This window comes from Marmota monax, unplaced genomic scaffold, assembly GCF_021218885.2.
Source record: "Marmota monax isolate L192 unplaced genomic scaffold, Marmota_monax_Labrador192_F-V1.1 WCK01_AAM20220418_F8-fsc00076, whole genome shotgun sequence".
In the NCBI taxonomy this organism is placed as follows: domain Eukaryota; kingdom Metazoa; phylum Chordata; class Mammalia; order Rodentia; family Sciuridae; genus Marmota; species Marmota monax.
In genome coordinates, this window is record NW_026692843.1 from 413076 (window position 1) to 433670 (window position 20595).

General features: G+C 52.6%; 1 protein-coding gene across 1 annotated transcript in view; it reads left to right on the forward strand.

Moving 5' to 3' along the window:
- Window positions 1–498: 498 nt before the first annotated feature.
- The window catches only part of Btbd16 (BTB domain containing 16), a 47376-nt gene continuing 27279 nt past the window's right edge, over window positions 499–20595 (forward strand). The window contains exons 1-10 of the mRNA XM_058580776.1: window positions 499–555; window positions 632–711; window positions 2288–2345; window positions 4278–4429; window positions 7964–8037; window positions 10322–10465; window positions 13524–13613; window positions 14636–14750; window positions 18093–18162; window positions 19511–19641. Coding sequence (XP_058436759.1) covers window positions 499–555; window positions 632–711; window positions 2288–2345; window positions 4278–4429; window positions 7964–8037; window positions 10322–10465; window positions 13524–13613; window positions 14636–14750; window positions 18093–18162; window positions 19511–19641 — 971 coding nt within the window. The remainder of the gene's footprint in view (window positions 556–631; window positions 712–2287; window positions 2346–4277; window positions 4430–7963; window positions 8038–10321; window positions 10466–13523; window positions 13614–14635; window positions 14751–18092; window positions 18163–19510; window positions 19642–20595) is intronic.

The window sequence follows — 20595 nt, forward strand, 5'->3', positions numbered from 1 at the left end:
GCCCTTGACTTTTAGGTAGTTCTTGTTCCCAGAGAGAATAAATTGAAAAATTACCCATCAACAAAGCAACCCATTAGGCAGAGCTCTTAATATTGTAAAACTCCATTTTTATTGAAATATTTTTCTCCAAACATTTCTGGATACAGAAAGCTAGAGTCCCCCAGAATGTCAGAGCTAGGAGGGATCTGAGAACCTGCAGTCTAACCTCATTGACAGCTGATGCTCAGGGTTTGACCCTCAGGGAAGCCTTTTTAAAGACTCTTCCAGGTGGCCCCAGGTGGCTCCAGGAAGATCTTGGTGCTCTAAGGGAACCGGGGTGGCACTGCTTCTCTGGGAGGAGGCTGGGGAGGAAGTACCTGGGACCCAGTTAGTCCCTGTGAGAAGCCCTTGCTCACAGTGAGAACTTCAGTTCCCCTCTGAGAACCTGGGATACGCCCCATCCTGCGCTGAAACCAGAACCCAGGACAGGAAGTGCTTGGAACCTTGCCTGCTGTCGCCATGGTGCCCGCAATGCCCCCAGGAAACCAAGGCAAGCGCCCAGCTAAGAAGAAAAGGGTGAGCTCCAGATGTCATCAGAGCTATCGGAATTCAGGCTCAGGAGTGACCAGCCGCCAGTCCCCCTGAAATTCAGAGACAGTGCGATGAGGGTCCCTCCCCTGGACACATCTCCTCAGTAAACACTCCGCTGCTGGGCGAAAGGGCCTCCCAACTGTAAGTAGGACTGGTTCTTCTATCCAGTCTAGAGACCGAGAGGGCCTCGGAGGGCCGGGTCCTGCTCACACTGGGCTCAGCTGGCAGAGGGACCTCAGGAATTCCTGGCTGGAGAGCAGGGGCTCTGGGAGCTGAGGGGCCACCAGGAGCAGCTGCCATTACTCAGGGGGACTTAGGAGCTGACTCTCAGAAGCCACTAAGGGCATATTGCCTGGTGGGATGAGAAAAGAACACACACGTTCTGGGCCACGGAGGTACCCCTGGTTCAAGATCAGCTAGTGAGGCTCCCGGGTATCCTGTCAAGGGAAGCAGTGGCTGGGAGAGCTCCAGGCGAATCCCCAAACCCTTCCTCCAAGCTGAAGGATTCCTGCCATCCTGGAGTCCTGGTGGCGTGTCTCATTCTGGGCAGACTAGGTCTGCCCTGGTGTCCTCTGTTCTCCGATTCCTCTCCGCCACGTTGAGGTCTTGGGGTTGAAATCAAGGGACATGGGAAGCTGGAGGGGGGTTTTCAGGTAGCGAGTTGCAGGCCATTCTAACTCCTGGGTGGGAAGGGGGTGAGAGAAGTAGCTTTGTATTTCCTGGGGACAGGAGAAACCTCCTGGGCAAGGTGGAAATCCAGCCATGAAGGACATATCTTTTTTATGGTGTTGGGAATCACACCTCGGGCCTCACACTCGCTAAGCAGTTGCTCCACCACTGAGCTACACCCCAGCCCAGGCTGACTTGATAGGCAAGGTTTTGGGGAGAAGGGGGGGGGGTAACAGGGATGGAACTCAGGGGCACTCAACCACTGAGCCACATCCCTCTATTTTGTATTTTATTTAGAGATAGGGTCTCACTGAGTTGTTTATTGCCTCACTTTTGCTGAGGCTGGCTTTGAACTCATGATCCTCCTGTCTCAGCCTCCCAAGCCCCTGGGATGACAGGCGTGCACCACTGCACCCTGCCAGATTGGTTTCTGTTGCATGCAAACAAATTGCCTTGAAAGACAGTTGGAAAATCCTCTGTTTATTCCCTTTCAAACCCTCTAAGCTGTGTTGGCCATAAGTCCCCTGGGTCCAGGACAGCCCTGGCCACACCTGTTGTTTGGGCCTATTAATGCTATTACCTGGGGCTTGGGTTGTGGCTCAGAGGTAGAGCGCTGACTCTACCTGGGTGAGGCACTGGGCTCGATCCTCAGCACCACATAAAAATAAAATAAAGGTATTGTGTCCACCTACAACTAAAAAATAAATATTAAAATAATAATGATATTATCCCTTTAGTAAATTTTACAATCAGCCTGTTTGTTGTCGGCCTTTGGTCCTCCTCAGCTTTGCAGTGCAGAGAATCCTAGGCTGTCCCTGTGCTGCTATATCTGAGTCACTTTCCCAGCACAATGGCAGAGAATTGTCTGTCTACTCCTGTGCCTTTAAAAACCAGATATCCTCTTGATTTGACAAATAACACACATTTGAGACTGACTCCTTACTTTGTGGCAAAATATAGATTCTTTAGGCCAACTTCCTCCATAATATTTTGAAGGACCCTTTGGAAATTTACTGAACATTTCAAATTTAGCTCTTTTGCCTTTCAGGTGCTCATCTCTTTCCTGCTGTGTATCTCCACTGCCATTCATTAAAATGTTGAATCCGGTGAGTAGATCAGCCTCACAAGGAGGAGGTCATGGCGAGGAGAGGCACCGGGTTTCAGCAGGATTGCCAGGTTTCCTCAAGGGCTGGCACCTCCCAGGGCCTCCAGCTCTACGGGCTGACTCTGCTGGGAAGAGCATGTCCAGGCAGCACCGTCCAGAAAGCAGAGAGCAGCCCACTGTCTGCGCTGACCCCTGTGCATGCCTCACACAACAGCAGGACTACATCTGGACCCCAAGCCAGTTTTCAGTCTCCCGCCATATTTTAGGCACTATGCTAACGCCTATTTCTCAAGCTTTACTTGATCCCTTTTAACAACTCTGAAAGCAAGATGGTGTCATCACCACCGTCACCATTATCACCATCAACATCACTACCATCATTACCATCACGGTCACCATCACCACCATCACACTTCACCATTGCTACCACTACAACACCATCATCATCACCACCGCCAACATCGCCACCATCAACACCATCATCATACCACCACCATCAGTACCATTGTCATAATCATCATATGTTGTCATTATCATCATCTTTGTCATAGATCCTTCCCATTTCACCTGATTCCACTTTACATGAGGGCAAGAGAGGCTCAAAAAAGAGTACAGTGACTTTCCCAATGCCATACAACTAGTAAGTGGCAATAACAAGATTTGAACTCAGTGGCTGGGGATATAGCTCAGTTAGTAGAGTGCTTGCCTCGAATGCACAATACCCTGGGTTCAAACCCCAGCACCACAAAAAAAAAAAAAAGAAGAAGAAGATTTATGCTCAGAGCCTCCATTCCACAGTCCACAGTCCCTCCACTACCCTCCTGGTGTCTGGAAGGCTTAGGACCAATTATGTCCATTGTGGTTTTCGTGGTGCTTTTTTATTGCTTGGCTTCTTTGAGTCTTGAGTCTGAGGTTTATTTTCATGGTAGGTGGTCTCCCACTCCCTTAAGGAAATAGCTGAAGTTCTTCTGAAGCCTCAAGAAAATTTCTAAGTCAGGCCCCATTCCAAGTGACCCTGCAGTTCCACTCCTGGGTATCAAACAAACAAATAAAAATTAGAACACGGGCCATCAGCAACAGCTCACCCAGGAATATGCACAGCAGCCTCTTCACAATAGCCCTAGGGGGAGGCACAACCGTGTCCCTTTGCTGACTAGATAAACAAAATGCCGCATACTACATAGTGCACAGTTATTCCGCCTCGAAAAGGAACGCAGTGTGGAAATAATGCTGCTAAATGAAAGAAGCCAGACCCCAAAGGCCTTGAACCATGTGGTTCCACGCGCACGCAATATCCAGAACAGGCAAATATGAGGAGTTGGAAAGCAGCTTAGAGGTCACCAGGGCAGGGAGGGGAGAGAGGAGTGACAGCTTCATGGGTATAGGGCTTCTTTTGTGGGGCAATGAAAATGTTCTGGAACTCGATACTGGTGGTGGTCACGTGACATTATCAATGTGCTAAATGTCACTGAATTGTACCCTTTAAAAATGAATAATGTGTTTCATATTTTTCAACTATGAATTTTATGTTTTGTATATTTTGCTAAAAAAAAAAAGGCCCCTGCCCAGGATCTCCTTAGTTTAGTCTCTCTGAATGACATTAGGGTACTTAAAGAACAGTACTTCAAGCCAAACACTATGACTTGTGGACTCTTCAGAGCAACCTGTGAGGAAACCAATTTTTTCCCCCTGACCTTTGGCCTCTGGCCCCTCCTGTCCTTAATCCTAAATTCCAAATAACTCTGTAGCTTTAGATCCTTGGTCTATGGAATACAGACAGCATCCTTATCTTGAGAAGAGACTATGAGAAACATTAGCATGTTTGAAAATTAACCAGCAATTTAAAGTTTGCCTTGATTTTCTTCCTGCTGTACAATTTGGAAACTCTGGCATGCCCAGGAAGTTAAGATTTTCTCTTTCTTTAATCACCCAGCAACACAAAGCACGGCTGGAGCGCCGGATCGTTGGCTCAACCAACCGGTGGCGTTTGCCTCAAGAGCCTTTCTTCGGGGACCTGCTGGCACTTCCCCAGATGTGCCAGGCTTTGGGCATAGACATTGAGGAAACTCTGAAGAACCCAGAAAGGTAGGGGGAATCCGCACCTGTGGTTGGGCCACCCTGATTGGATGGAGGGGCTGTCATGGGCACATTGGCAAGGTGGTGACAAAAATGCAGAGAGAGGCTGACAATATTTTTTCTAGACTTTTCTTTTGCACCTGGAACTTGGAGACCCCCACAAGATTCTAAATGTACCATCCAGGAACTGAATGATTTCTTGACCAAACTTGGTGGCTGAGTGTTTGGACACCTCTCACAAATGCCCATTTCTACCCATCAGTTGATCCCCCTCAATCTCATGGCCCCTCAGCAGCCAGCTGGACTTTCACTCCTCCACGCTATGAGTTTTCTCATACCTGTCCCCACAACAGACTGGACCTATTGCAGAAGGAACTCTTCACTTCCCTAGTGCCTCTACTGGTTGGATTCCATGCACTCTGGCTGGCAGTATCTATCTCATGAGCTGAAGGTCAAGTCTGATGAGCAGGGGCTGCACCCCTGGGGAAGAGTCTGGCACACAATTTCTGCTTGCCCTCTGTTTGCTGAGCTAGTGGCCACATCTTCCCTCCCTTCCCTTCCAAGTCCCCTGGCCAATGGGGAGCCTGGTTGAACCACAAGACATCCATCCCTCCCCTGAAACGCCCACAGCAAGCCCTGCTCCTGTTGCTGATGCTGTAATTGTTGCTTCTTCCACTTGAGGGCGCTGTGTGCTTGGACAGGAGCTGGACCCATCTTGTTTTCTGGTTGGTAAAGGCTCTCGGGTAGGAAGCTGGGACACGGGCTTCCAACTTCCCATTTATGTCCTGTCCTGAGCAGGGCCATGCCTGGGTGTTGCCCAGCTGGCCAGTTGGTTGCATCTGTGTCCACAACGCTGCGGGCCCTCAGGCCAGTGTTCAGAGATGCTGCAGCTCCACTGGTTGCTCTCCTCCTCAGGGCCTGGGACATGGGGGAAGGGGTGACAGATGAGGAAATGCTGGCTTCCTTTCAAACAACCGTATCCTTTTGTGCCTTAGTTTCTTTATCTGCATACAGGATATGCTGTTTTATGGGATTGCAGTGAGAATTATGGCGTAATCCAAGGAAAGAGTTCAGAACAGCGTTTGGCACAAGTACGCCCATGTCAGGCAGGGTCCCTGGTGAGATGTGGCATGTGTGGACTCACACTGTCACCTGAACCCAGAAATCCAGCATGGGCGAAGCACTCCTCAGGCAGGGCCCAAGGGAAGGGCCACCCCACTAAGACTCTAAGGGTCATGGTGCTGGACAGGGCCCAGAGCCCTCCCTGCTCCCCAGCTGGTGACCCTGCCTGATGTTTTCCTCCCATATGGCCTGCAATACCACGCCCATCCCTAGGGCGGAGGGAGGTCACACCAAGGGGCAAGATGTCAAAATGGGACCCCTAGATGTTTACCAGAGAGCAGTTCCAGGAGAGTGGGCTGAGAGCCTGAGGGTCTGAGTCAGAGAAGAAGCGGAAGGGCAAATGTCAGTTGAGTGCACGTGGACACGGCCTCCCGGACATTTGCCCTCTGCCCACCCAGACATCTCCATTTTATGAGGAAAGCATTGAGACACAGGTTGGTCCAAGGCTGCATGGCAGAAAACGGAAGGACTGGGACCCAGCCCAGGTCTGTGAGACTCCTGAAGGAGGCCATGTATCCCTGAGAAACTTAGAGGATCCCCTTCCTTTCTCCATCATGGGCCATGATTTGGGGGAGGGAGCTCCCAGCCTAAGAGCACAGTCCCCATGTCTCCATCTGCCACGTCATTCATCTCAGGCCATTTAGTCCCCCAAAGGGTAAAGAGATGCCATTCATCCATCACTCGCTGGGTTCTGCAGAGCCGGAATGATGGAGAGCCCACCTTGAGAGGCACCTCGACCCCCGGACGAGGCAGGGTGCTCACTTTGCTCTGGCATCTCCTGGCTCAGCTGGTGACAGGGATGTTTGTGAGTGTGGTTGAGCTCATGGGCATTGCCCCATATTTTCCAAAACTCATGGCTCCCTTTTGAAGACATGGTCCAAACTCTTGACCCTGTCCAGCTCTATGTTCCCAAACATGCCACCCAAGCCACCAGGGGGTTGAGGGAGGATGTGAGGGTGGCTGGGTCCTGCCCACAGTCCTGGTGGGTAAACAACTCATGCTCCCTGAGCCCCTCCTGAGACTGAGTCACTCCCAACCCTCTCTGGCCCTGGAAAGGGCGGCACGGGCAGTATTATTCACAGCTCCTCCATGCACCCTGGCCCGCGAGGGCTTCTGGGAGTGCAGGAAAACAGCATGCCTGAGTAGACACCACACTACCGGGACCAGATGTGGTCATCAAGTGCTCCTTGGCTGGCTGGCCTTTTTGGGATGACCACCCTCAAACCATAAATATGTGACTCAAATTTTGTTTCATTTCCTTGCTTAGTGGGCTGAGTACATAGTGTTTGTGGAAAAGCATTTATCTATTTGTCATTCATCCATTGAGACACTCACTGAGCCCCGGCATGATGGCTTGCAGATCTGAACGACAGGGCAGAGCTATAAACCAATGCTCTATGGTGCAGAGGACCCTGAGCAATTGGGCAGCCACAAGTCACCCAGAAGGGCCTTCAGTGGTGCTCATCCTGGGGTGGGGGGGGCGCTGGCCTAGCTTCACTGGACAAGGCAACGACAAAGTCCATCCTGAAGGTGTGTAGGAGCCCCTCAAGGAAAAAGGCAAGCAGGAGAGCAGGAGTGCGCTGGGGCCCCATGGCAGGGCCTGTGGGGGAGAGGAAGCAGGAGCCCGCCTACGGTTGAAGCTGTCAGAAGGGGCTGGATGGGGGGGCACCCAATGAGGCATGAGGCAGAGAGTGACGCAGGAGCTCTTGCCTGGGCCAAGGAGTTTGGGAGCACTGGGGGGCGGTAGGGACACTCAGCAGGAGAGGCAGGACCAGCTAGCTCTGCAGGACCAGGCCTGCATCCTGTGAAGGAGGGCTGGCGGTGGGGGTGGAGGAGTGAGTGACCAGGAGGAGCTTAGGTAAAGGTCATGATAATAAAGACAAAGACCATGGACCAATACAACAGAATATCATCAGGTGGAGGCAAGCAGCTGGACATGACGACACTCAGCAGGCCAGCCTGGGCCCTAGGGGCTGGACCCTGGCAGGAGGAGCAGGCTAGAGGCACTGTGACTGGGGACTGTATAACTGCCAAACAAAATTGTTGGTGATTTAGTCCCAAAAGTGGGTAGAACATGCTGTTGTTTTCTCCAAAGGATATTTATTGAGCACCTACCATCTGCCATTGTTTTAGAGACTCACCAAATAAGGTGTAGTTCGGGCAGCCAGGGGCAGCCTCAATACCTCCCTGGTAAGACCGACCCACAGACTGGACATGGGAGTCAGTGTTGGGGACCAGCCGGCAGCCTACAGTGGTCAAATCCACGCACAGTGACCTGAGGAAGCTCCCCCAAAGGGCATGATGTGACAAGGTGGTTGTTGGTGGCTGCAGGGAAGCACACACTGGAGTGGTGTGTGTCCCAGCTGGAGAAAAATATCAGGATTAACTCTTGGATTTTTTTGGTTTGTGTTTTTCCTTGAGGTTACGTATTCCAAAAATCCAGAAAATTTTCACTGAGACTTTGAAGGACAAGGCCAGCCAAAATGGGGAAGCAGGTGAGTTTTGCCATCTGTGGGTGAAATCAGAATGTGGCTGAGTTTAGGGGACTCTGTGGTCTTTACAGTTCAGATCACTAGACCTCAAGCAACCATTCCTGTCCACTGGCCTGTAAATATCTGTCAAATACATGATGAATGAAAACCAAGCTCAGTAAACACACGAGGACAAAACGGACTAACGAGTCGCCCTTAGATTGGAAGACTAAACAGTGACGTTCAGCACCAGGCAGCTGCTTTGGGCTGCTTTATCCCCTTTGGGCTTTAACCAGTTATGACTTGGACATCCACATCTGTGCTTGTCCAAGAGAACTTTCCTGAAATAGAACCAAGAATCAGAACTGGACCATCCAGTTCTGAACAAAGGTCCATTGAGCCACAAGAAACCTAGACAAGTCAGCTCTCCCCTTCCTCCCTTCTTTCCTCCCTTCTTTCCTCCTTTTCTTCTTTCTTGTGATATTGGGGATTGAACCCAGGGCCTCATGATGCTGGGCATGGGCTCTACCACTGAGCTACTCCCCCAGCCCAAAGTCAGCCCTTAAAGAAGTTTTTTTGGGAAGGATAAACCTGACCCCATGTAGTGCTGCCTGAGTTCAGAGCTGAGCCCCTTTCCAAGGAGAGACTAATAGATTTCTTCTCACCCATCAATTCTGATTGACCCAGAAAAGGTCGATCTTTTGAGGCTATCTCCTGACTGGGAGAAGGAGCTCTAAGATCGACTGGCGATGTCTGTCCTGCATCGGCCGTCCTTGAAAGTGGAAAGCAATGTCCAGTGAGGGACCATGTTTGATCCAGTTATGCTCCTGCCTGTGGTCACCCTAAGAGTGGGATTTTTTTTTTTCTAATTCAGCCTAACCAGACCACCTGGGCTGATCCAAGAAGTAAGGTGTGATCCCCAGGTGAATAGCAAGAATAGAAACAGGAAGAAGAAACAGATATCCCAGGTCACACAGTCACACTGATGGCAAAGCCAAGAAATAACTGGGTGGGGCTCGTTAGCCCTACAGGTCCTATCTAGCACTGAAATTCAGGGTTTGGGGAGCTCAGCCCTTGCGTCATCCCTTCCTCCAGCTCTGTGCTAACACAGGAGTTGAGCTGTGCAGAGCCCTCTCACCCCGCCTCACCTGGCTGGTGTCCTTGGATACTCCACCTGCCCTCCTGTGAAAGTCTCTTCTTTTTAAATCATCCATGCAATCCATAGGCAAGATTCCCCCTATAAAACCTTCTGCGGGGGCTGGGGTGGTGGCTCAGTGATAGCGTGTTCTCCAGGCATGTGCGAGGCACTGGGTTTGTTCCTCAGCACCACATAAAAACAAATAAATAAAATGGTGTCCATCTACCACTAAAAATATATATATTAAAAAAGGAAAAGTTGAGACATTAAAAAAAATGATTTAAAACCTTCTGCAATTTGCAAAGGGCCTTCTTCATGTTGTCTTTTTTTAAATTTTTTTATTTTTGGTAGTTGTAGATGGACACGCACCTTATTTTATTTGTTCATTTCTATGTGGTGCTAAGGATGGATCCCAGTGCCTCACACGTGGTAGGCGGGCGCTCTCCCACTGAGCCCCAGCCCCAGCCCACATTGCCATTTTATTTCATATTTTCTAGTGAAATAATGAACTCTGTGCTCATCTCCACTCCCTAGAGGAGAGAGACTCAGCAGACCCTGCCTCTCTGACAGGCCTCTCGCTGTGTTGTGACTTTTCTGTGGCCTTTCAGGTACTAACCATCCAGAAGTTCTCAGCAGGGAACAGGAATGATTTTGCTCCCCAGGGCACTGGCAATGTCTGCTGACCTTCTTGGTTGTCACAGCTGGGGAGGGGAGTGCTGCTGGCATCCAGTAGGTAGAAGCTAAGGATGCTGCTGGGCATCCGTAATGCACAGCACAGTCCTCACAGAGTCGTCACCTGCCCCGAGTGTCAACAGTGCTGAGACTGAGAAACACTGTAATGAGGTCCCACCAGAGTGTTCCAGCCAGTGTCCCTGAAAGGTTCCTGGGAAACCTTTTCCAATTCCCAAAACGGGAGGGCAGCCCGTGTGCCCCTGAAGCCCCACAGCTTTGCCGGCAGCTCTCTGGGTTCACCGCTGGCTCAGTGAGGCTGCCCTGGTGTCCCCCAGGTCGCTGAGCTCCTTTAGGGCTGCACCTCACTGAGACCTGAGGCAGCTGCTTGCCACTTGTCCTGCTTAACAGCTGGGACTGAAAGGAGTGTCTGGAGGCAGTCACACGGCTCTGTGTGGGGACTTTCCTGCCTCGCTGCTCAGTGTCATTTTCTCCCCTCAGACGTGACTCTCGAATGCCTGGGCTTCAAGTGGGAACTCCACCAGCCCCAGCTGTTCCAGTCGGAGACCTTGACCAAGCTGTACTTGGCAGCCCTGGGCCGGGGCGGTTCAAGCCCCCACCGAGGTAATTTCCCACGGACCCAGGGTGGATCCCCAAGCCCCCCCCACACCCGGGCTGGAGAGACCCCAGCTTGGAGAGAGGTTATCTGTTTTGAGACCAGGGTCCCTGCAGGAAATATGGGTGTGGCTCTGGTGTGAGCTCAAGGTGTGCTCAACCTCCACGCCCTCAGCTGTCCAACAGGGACGGAGGCTCTTATCCCCTGGCTCTGAAGCCCGAGGGAGGTCACCGGAGGGGGTTCTGCAATAATGCCAGGTCCCAGTGAGCACTCAGCACATGCCCCCTGCCAGGGGTCATCCTTGGGTTCACCAAGTCTGGTAGGGGAGATATGGAAACTCGAGATACTTCTTAGAGAAGAGAAATGGACTGTGTCGAGTCCCTGAAGGGCTTTCTGGAAGGCAGGAAGTCCTAGTGCTGACTTGGCTTGTTTGCCCCGGCTACGCTGGTGGAGGCCTACTGTGTGCCTCTGGTTTTTCTTTTCTTTCCCTTTTTTCTCTTTTCCTTTTCTTTCTTTTTAACTTCTCCTTCCAAAAAGAATTTAGGTCACACACCTCTCTCTCTCTCTCTCTCTTCTTCCTTCCCTCCTTCTTTTCTTTTCCTCCTTTAAGTCCTGGACACCTCAGCCTGCTCTTACCTGTTTGATGTCTTCCTCAGCTTCATTGCCAACTTCTTGGGGCAATAGATGGGCACCACCAGGGCTGACTCACAAGCAGGTGCTGTGGAAAATTCACGGTCCCCAAAGCCAGCCAGCGGTGGTCAGGATGGGATTACGGCTCCAGGATGTGGCAGCAGGGCCCTGTTATTCCAGAGCCAGATGGGCAGCCAGAGACCCCGGCCGCCGCCCCTCCTGGGCCTGGAGAGGGCACCCTGGGAGCCGCCTGGCCACCGGGTCCCTGACTCAGCTCTTCCCCGGCAGAGCTGGCAGTGAGAGCCCTCGTGGCTTTCCTGTAGGACTGTGGCAGCCGTGACTCCTGCTCGGGATGGTTTTTACTGCTCTTAAGCATCTGTCCTGGTGTCCTCAAGAGCAGGACCGGCCTCTTCCGTCTCCTCTGTACCCGATCAGAGCACTCACCAAGCCATCAGTGAGGGCTCTGGTGACCTAGACCGCGAGCACACTGGGAAGCAGGAGGGTCACTGTTAACATTATGGCTTAACGGGTCTAGAATGATGTCACTGAAGAGAAGAGGCTCGAGACCAGGGTGGCTCTGCAGATATGACCCCCACTCCCAGGCCATAGGCTGGGCCTGACTGGAGATGTCAGGGAAGGCACAGCGAAGAGACCCCATTGCCCTTGGCTGTCACAACTGTCCAGGATCCCCCCGAGGTATCCCTGGGGCTCCATGTCTCCAGGAAGTTCCATGGGAGTGAAGTCCTGCCGTGCCTTTAAAAGCAGAGCTTATCTCCCAAGGACAGCTGTGTTCTTGACCCCACACACCTTCATGTTCTTGAGGTTGTCCACGTTGCTACCCTGGAGTCGGCAGCAGAGGAGGTTTCTGGGCTCTGTGAAGAGGCACAGCCTCTCTGCTGCTCGGTCCCTTTCCATCTAGCACAGAGGTGCAGCTGTCCCTGAGCAGGCCACATTTATTCTCGGGTCAAAATCCAAAAGAAACGGCTCTCTTACTAAACACACACTGAGAAACTCCTGAGCATATGAGCCCCGTCTGATCTGGGGGCTTTTTCACCTGGAGGGAGGTTGACCTGTCTTCTGCTCACTCTGGCCTGGCTGGTACGAAGGGGTGAAGTGCTCAGTTTATGCCAGGCCTTGTGCCAGGACCCCGCCATCTGAGCAAACCCAAAATGATGGCAAAGCCCAGTAAACATAAGATCCCTCCAGGGCCTGACCACCGCCTCCCGCGGGCATCGTCTCACTCACTACCCGCCACAGGCCGAGTGGTTGGCAGGGTCGCGCAGCAGGAGGGTGAGCGGTAATGCCAAGGGGAAAATGACCCAGAGGTGGGATCAGGCCTGGTGCTTAGTCAGTGCTTGACACATGTTTGCTGAGTGAAAGCTGAACAGCCAAGTGCCAGAGGATAGTGAAGGGACATTGAAGAAAAGGGGCATTTGGGGTCTTTTTTCCTGAAGTGTGACCTGCATTTTGGCTCTCAAATGGTTTTTCACTACCTGGAGCCTTGAGCTCACTGATGATGGAGTCTTCATTCCAGCAACTCAGTGACATCTACTGAGCCCCGGTGTGTGAAAGAGTGCTGTGGCTTCTGGGGACGGAGCCACCAGCCGACCATCAATGTGCCTGCCCGGTGGATCGTCCCCAGCAGCCCTGAGGGGGAACAGCGGGTTGTGGGCAGGTTGGTCCATGCAGAAGGAAAGGCCTGTCCGCAGGTGGTAGGAGTGGGTGCTACCGCACGTGTGGGGTCAGGAAGGAGTCTCTGAGACGGCACGTGTGGGCAGGTCCCCGAAGAGAAAGAAGCAAGGAGGGGGCCATACTGTCCTGGAGACAAACCCAGAGGGGCATGTTTGGGATCTGGTGCAGGGAAAGGGGTGGGAGGCCATGAAGGTCCCGGGGCCACGGATAGGACATTGGCTTCTGCCCCAGAGCTGCCTGAGAGCAGCTCCAAGCTGATGGGTTGGCTGGAGATGGACTGGTGACCCCAGTCCTTCCTCCTGGGACTCCTTGGTGGCAGGCATCTGCAGTTTGGAGATCTGTGGGTCAAAGTGTCAACAGCCACTGGAAGGACATTTCAGTCCCCCACAGATGGCCACTCTGCTCCCACTCAATGCCTGACCTGCCTACCCGAGGAGCTCAAGTGCACTCCCAGGTGAACCAGAGACGCCTGGAGAGGGACAGAGGGAGGGAGGTAGGGAGTGATGTGCATCGGCCATAAAGGGTCATTGGAAGCTGAGCAGTGCCAGCCCCAGGTCCGGGACTCTCTACACTACTTCTGTAACTTCCTGTGAGTCTGAAAGTATTTTTTTAAAAAGCACTTATTTTAAACATGCATCCATTAACCGAGCTAATGCAATGGGATGCCTGTGGAGACCCAGGCAAGTGAAGGGCAGCGGGAGCCTCCTTCTGTGCCTCCACTGTGCTGCTGGCCTCTGCAGATCACTGTCTGACTTCCTTCCCTAGCTCTGTTGCCTGGGAAGGTCCAAGAACGCTCCTGTGTAAAGAGGATGATCATTTCCCTAAAGATCAACGATCCAGCGGTCACCAGAGTTGGTAATGCAGCCCTGTCTTCTCTGTCCCCATGTGCCACTGACTGGGCAGCATTCCCAGATTCAGAACATGCAGGTGGCACACACGGCCTTGTCCAAAGTGCCGAACAGTGCCAAGCAAGAAGGGACAAGGGGGCTAGGGCACCTGGGAGAAACCGAAGACGGTGAAACCGTAGGAGAGGGAGGTGCTGCCGTGGGAAGGAGCCCGGGGGCAGGAGGGAGCCGGCTTCTCAGGCCAGGGACAGTGGCATTGCCCCTCCGGAGCCCACACCAGCGGGCCACCTTTGCTCCCCAGCAGCACCCACCCACTCCTCCAGCCAAGGACCCCCACCGGCTTCTATTAGCAGAGGCCTCCCCCAGGGTGCTCTCTTGGGCTCCCTTTGTCCCCATCCTTTCCCAGTCATGGGTTGCTGTGTTAAAGTGGCATGTGTGACATCACGTGACAACACAGCTATGAATGGCTAGGTTAGGAGATGATCCACTTAAGCATGGGTCAGCCAGTCATCCTCAGAGTCCACCGCGATAGCACAACAGGCCAAGCCCATCTGACCCCACCAAGGCCGGCCAGTTCTTGAACAATCAAGCTGTCCTGGCTCCTCCCAGGAGTCTCTGTTCCTTACCAAAGTCCCCAGACTCCAAGGAGAGTCCATGGGAAGCTGTATGTTGTCTCTGGAGAAAAAAGTTCACCCACCTACTCATGGCATTCTGCACAAATCCAGGCACTCGTGATCCCTCAGGGCCACAGACCCCGGGTTGGGAGAGATCCCCAAGATGTCTCACTCTCATGGTGACCCCAAGGCACAGACCCAGAGAAGGTCCTTCCAGCAGGAGCTCAGCTTGCTTTGGCTCCATGCTGAACTCCCCCCGGGGAGTCGTCAGGGGCCAGGCAGTGCCAGCCCCAGGTCCAGCTGTGCCTTATCTCCAAGGGCGTCTCTGCCTACCCAGCTCAGGAGTCCTGAGGCCCTGGGGTGCTGCCTGGCGTGCAGAGCCTCGTGCTGATGGCCTCCCTTGTCTGCTCCTCCCCAGCCTTCGCCACGGCTCTGAAGAACCTCTACCTGAAGGATGAGGAGATGAACGTGGAAGAAGTCTTGGGCGTGCTGGCCTCCGCCCACGTCCTGCAGTTCAGCCGCCTGTTCAAGAGGTGAGGAGGAGGAGGAGGGCCAGGGCCAGCCTGGGCCCACCGCATGGAACAGTCCTCTTCTCGGGGCTGACTCCCGGGGTCCTGTGTGCCAAGAAAAGCACGACCCCCCCCCCCAGGCGCTCGGAGCATGGGCCTGAGCCTGCTCTCTGGAGCCAGCTGCGTGCTCAGTTTAGCCAAATGATTCTTGACTCACAGGAGTGAAATGCGACTGGGGAAGGGGCTCTGTGGCTGGGGAGATGCTGCAGCTATGCAGAGTGAATTCCCAGGAGCCCCAGGTCCAGGTGCTTGTCATTGTCACCTGTGTTCACTTGGGGGTTAAAAACTTCTAGATCTCGTGCATACCCTAAACGGGCCACTGGGGACAAGCTCATTCCCCATCCCTCTCAGGTCTCATCTTTTCTGCTTATATCAGATAGTCTTGGTTTTTCTTTTATAACAATATTTTTATTACTATGAATGTTACACGTTAGAAATCTTTTTGAACAGAGAAAATGCAAAGATTGAAATCAAGGTTGTGGGGAGCGTCCTCCCTGCTGGACATTCAGAGCCTGCGGCCCCACCCAGGCTGCCCAGGAGGAGCGACCTGGCCAGGGGGCAGCAGGAGTTCAGAGTGGATTGGCGTCCGCTGGGAAAGCTCCCCATCCTGACGACACCGGGCTCCGGACACCCAGGGAGCCGCTTCTGCCCGCGACGTCCAGGGGCTGGGGCAAGGCAGCCAACCTCGGGCGGTTGAGTCGGAGGCGCCCAGTTTTTATTGAACTTTTTTGCACAGTCCGGGCACGTGAGCTGCAGGGGCTGTGTTCAGCCCTGCAATAAGCTTCCCCTCAGCCTCCGCGTACCTCAACCGTCTCCACCGTAAAGCGTGACTCAGTATTTGTGCCATCTGCCTCCCAGAACTTTCCTGGGTTTAAGGGATGTGGACACAAAGGGCTTTGAGGTGGCGCGTTTGCTACAGTCAGACACATTCTCCACAGGCTCCTTTCATCTTCTCTGCACCCCTGGGAGGTAGTACTGTCACTACACCCATTTTACAGACGAGGAGCCTGAGGCTTCAAGGCCACACAGGTTCTAAGTAGGAAAGCCAAGAACTGAAGGAGGTCGAGGAGCCCCAAGCCTACACCACGAACGTGGCACTACTCTGCTGTGCTCAGTTGGGTGGTCGTGTTGTCGCTGGCCTGCCCCCTCCCTGGAGCAGCACTCGGCCAGGTGGGGCTGCCTAGGGTGGTTCACCTGTCGTGTATTCAGTCACGCCTTCATTCTCCAGCCCACTCCTTCAAGAAGGAGCTCTTGGCCTCTCCAGGATGCAAGGAGACAGAAAGGGACAGATAGGCAGGTCACTGTCCTCGAAGGCCTCCTGTCCAACAGGCCCAAGACACAGGAAATGAGTCAGGTCAGGCAGAGTGAAGGGCGGAGGCTCCCAAATGGAACATGTTGTGCTATGTATGATTAATTCCAAGTCAGCTGGTGCTCACGATAAGAAAACACGTCCATCAGAGCGTCCCCTTTCTGGAATCCTGTAGTACCCCTCGGTGCCATTCATGCTTACGAGAGGGCAGTGAACCAAACGGAAAAGCCTTAGTGGGAATCGTCTCCTAGGGCATCTGGCTCGTCTCCTGGGCTCTCGCAGGACACGTGCCCAGTGCCTGAAGACAGAGGTGCCCTCTGAGAGCTCTTTGTTTTTCAAATTCCCTGAGCAAGTCAGTGTAGAGAGCGAGGAGGGTGGGGATGTCCTGCCTGGCTTGTTTCACCTCCTGTTTCTTCATCTAAGTGAGTGAGTGAGTGAATCCAAGCCCAGAGGGGACACAGCTGCTCTGTAGAGGGCAGAGACAGCAGCTGTCCACAGAGGGCTGGTCCATTTCACCTGTGAGAGGCAGAGCCCAGGTGCACGGCTGCAGCCCTGGTGCACGGCTGCAGAGGACGCATGCCGTCTGCGCCCTACCCCAAGGGCCCATGGTGGTTTTAGTTCGTGGTGGCTTCCTTGAGGAATACATTTAAAATGTGTAAGAGTTGCTGGAAATCCTGTAGCTTAGGTACACCTTAGGGTGGCCTCTGAGTGATACGGAGCCAGGATCGGGCTTCATATGAGAGCCCCAGAGCTGTTCTCAGGTGCCCTGTTTAAAAAGGTGTGAGCATGCTTTAAGACGGTTTTGCTGAAAAGGGGCTAATATTAGGTATGAACGTTGAGTCACCGAATGTCAAGTCTTCCGTGGCCCCACATTCGGCCAGCAAGTCCACCCCTCGGTCCCGCCAGCTCGCTGACTTGGTGTGGCCCACCCCCTGTGCTGCTGGTCTGCTAACCCAGATTTTCTCCATAAGTAAAATAGGGTTAACAGGAAGTTAGCCTCACAGGTGGCGGTACACCCCTGTGTTCTCTTGGGCTGCTGGTCTCCCAGTCCCATCCTAAACAATTCTTTGTCCTGCTCCTTTAGGGGTTTTTTGTTTTTTGGTACCAGGTGTCAACCACTGAGCCACACCCCCAGCCCTCTTTTGCACTTTATTTAGAGAAAGGGTCTCACTGAGTTGCTTAGTACCTCTCTTTTGCTGAGGCTGGCTTTGAACTCGCAATCCTCCTGCCTCAGCCTCCTCAGCCGCTGGGATTCCCAGGTATGCACCACCACGCCTGGCTTCCTTCCCGTTTTTAATGTTACTTTTCTGGTTTCTGACCTCTTTTCTGATTTAACCCTGTTAGGTTAGATTCACCTTTTCTGCATTCCCAGGGCACATTGTGCTTTAACTTTAGAACCCTTAACTGTAGTAATGTGGTCATCTGTCCACATGGTGACTTAACGATGTGTATCACCCCCTAGCCACTAGCTCTGTCTTCACCAGTGCCTGGCACGGGGTGCATGCTTAGTAAATAGACCCTGAAGGATGAGTGAGCAAGTAAACCAGGCCTGGCCGTGACAGAGGACTGAGGCTTCTAACAGAAAGGCTCTCTAAATCCATTTGTTCATAGAGCAGCTCAGGACCTGAGGCCCCACTAGCAGCGCCATGATAGTCAGTGCAGGGAGAAAGCACTCCAGGCAGGAGGAAAACCAACTGGCCCTCTTGGCTGAGCTTGAGTTCATTTAGGCATCTGGAGACATGTATGCTCCGAGCAATGACCTTGGCCCTGGTGTCAAGGCCACATTGTTGCCTCTGAGGGATTTGATCATGAGTTGTATCTGCCTCAGCCTGGAGTGCTTTGTCACAGGCCTGAACAAATACCATATCCCTAAAATGAGGCTCCCTTCCTTGTGAAAGGTTGCTGCTGCCCTCCTGGAATTGAATGAAAAACTCTGGGGTCCCCTCCCTGAAAGCAGCCTGAAGGGGCCTCCAGGATCAACAGCTTTCTCTCCGCAGATGTGTGGTCACGATGATGAATGGACTCAGGCCAAGCACCATCAAGAACTTCTACCTGGCTGGCCTCAGGGTGAGAACACCTGGGCAGGGCACATAGACCCAGGGGCATGGGATTATGGGGTGTGGCCTTCAAGAGCACTCTGGACTCTGATTTCACTTGCCAGGCCCAGCTCCAAAAATTCTATTCAAAGTCACCGATTTAAGGTTAGAAATATTTTATTTTACTAAAGGAGTGCACTTGTTTTTTTTTTTAAAGAGTTCTTTTTAAAGATATGCATTAAGAGTAGAATACTTACAACCTCAGAGGTTGAGAAACAGGGTGTAGCGTGGCCTTTCTCAATGAAACAGCACAGACTTTTCAGAACATTCTAGAATGGAGCCATGAGATCTTGTCCCACCTGAGCCCAGTCAGTGTGTCCATGTTGGAAGCAAATAATGTCATCCAGCTCTTATTACCAGAGGAGAAAACAGCAACCTGACCAAGGGAGCGAACTCCCAGGGTAGCCAGCAGCTGAGGGGCAGTGCGGGCCTCACCTCAGGCTTCCTTATTCCAGCTCCCTCCCTGACTCAGGGACACTCACACCAGGAGACAGACTTACTCCAGGCAATGCAGGATTTGCACACAGCCCCATGCCAGGTGCTCTTAGCACCACCTCTAAGAATGTCCTACGTACCTGTTTGACAAAGACCATGTGGTCCCTGCCTTCACCCCACACTGTTGGAAAGTCACTCTCAGTGACATCTTTACATTCTAGTTGACATTTCTCAAAAAAATCTTTGGCTTGGACAGATGCTAAGCCCTGAGAACATGCTAAATGTACAGAGACCCTCTCAGGGTCCCTGGATCCAGGGAGACTTTTCCAATTTCCCTGTCCTATCAACCTTGCTTCTAAAGTTTGTGCCTCAGAACTCCAACGGGATGCCCCTCCCGGGCCCTCAGGAGATCAGTTGACAGCCCAGAGGTCTGAACATGCAAGGCCCAAGGTCAGACAACCTGGGTTTGCTCCTGGCTCTGCCACTTACTAGTGTGTTCCCATGGGAAGAACAGAAACCTTGGAGCCTCAGTTTCTCCATAAGTAAAAATAGGGTTAACATTCTCAGTGCTTGACTTTCAGGCTATTCCCAATGTTTTACCAATATAAGTAGCAGATGGATGAATGTCCTTTAATGCACATTTATCTTCCTCTCACATGAGCTCCCTGCATTGACTTTCCATAAGTGAAATTAAAGTCAAAATGGCTAGCCTCATAGGGTGGCAGAGAGGACTGGTTCAAATAGTCAGAGTGCCATACCTTGAGCATAGTAAGCCCGTTCTGTGCTTTTCGAGACTCTAGCATGTGTGCAGTATCACTGACGGCCAGCAGAGGGCGCTGAGAGCCAGGAATTCCTCCGTCGAGCGCCGTGTTTTGTCTTCTCAGTACAAGGAAGAGCAGCTCACGACCGCTTGCGAGAAGTGGCTGGAAATGAACTTGGTCCCTCTGATGGCGACCCAGATCCATCTTCGGCATATCCCTCAGGAGCTGCTCCAAAAGGTGCTGAGGTCCCCCAGGTCAGAGCTAATTCTGGGGGTGCTGCCCAGGGTGGGTATGGAAGAGAGTGGGGGGGCTGTCGGGAAGGGAGATTCCCCAGGGTGGCTGCACCCACATCCCTGCAGGACATACCCTTGTCCTCCTTGATTCCAAACTTGCTGCTCCCAAACAGTCACACACTTGTTGTGGGAAAATTTGGAAAACAGGGAAAGGCGGGAAAAGGAAAATAAAACCTCCCATCCAGCCCGGACTCCTTTGCGGAGTCGTCCTCCACCTGAACACGTGACTGCCTATTGGTCTCTCTGAAAATTAAGGCCAAGAGTCAACCTTCAGTATCCCCCGCCCTTTACTGCAACCCCATCCACCCCAATGGTCCCGGGACCATTGACGGCTGCACAAGGTAGAACCTTGAGAGTCCTCTGGATACCTCTTTGGCCTCTCCTTGACTATGAGGCCTTCTTTGCTTCCAAACTGAGCTCCAGTATGGCTATGAGCCCAGCCCCAGCCCCAGCCCGAGGCCAAACCTCCACGTCTCTCAGGGACCACCTCAGCACCCTCTAGGGTGGCGTCCTGCCTCTGGTCTTGACTCCCTTCCAGCCCTGTCCAGTCCAGGGCCTTCTGCTCTGCTCTCTGCTCCTGCATCTCACACACCAAGCAGCAGCCACAGGGACCTTTCTCAGACTCCCCTGCTGATTTCTCACCCACACAGGGCCTCTGGGCAAGCTGTCCCCTGCCAGGTTCCTTCTTATCCCTCTGAGTGGTTCATGGGAACATTCTCAGTGCTTGACTTTCAGGCTATTCCCAATGTTTTACCAATATAAGTAGCAGATGGATGAATGTCCTTTAATGCACATTTATCTTCCTCTCACATGAGCTCCCTGCATTGACTTTCCATAAGTGAAATTAAAGTCAAAATGGCTTTTTAAAATTCATTTTTTAAACAATATTTTGAAATGAATTTTGAACTTAGAGAA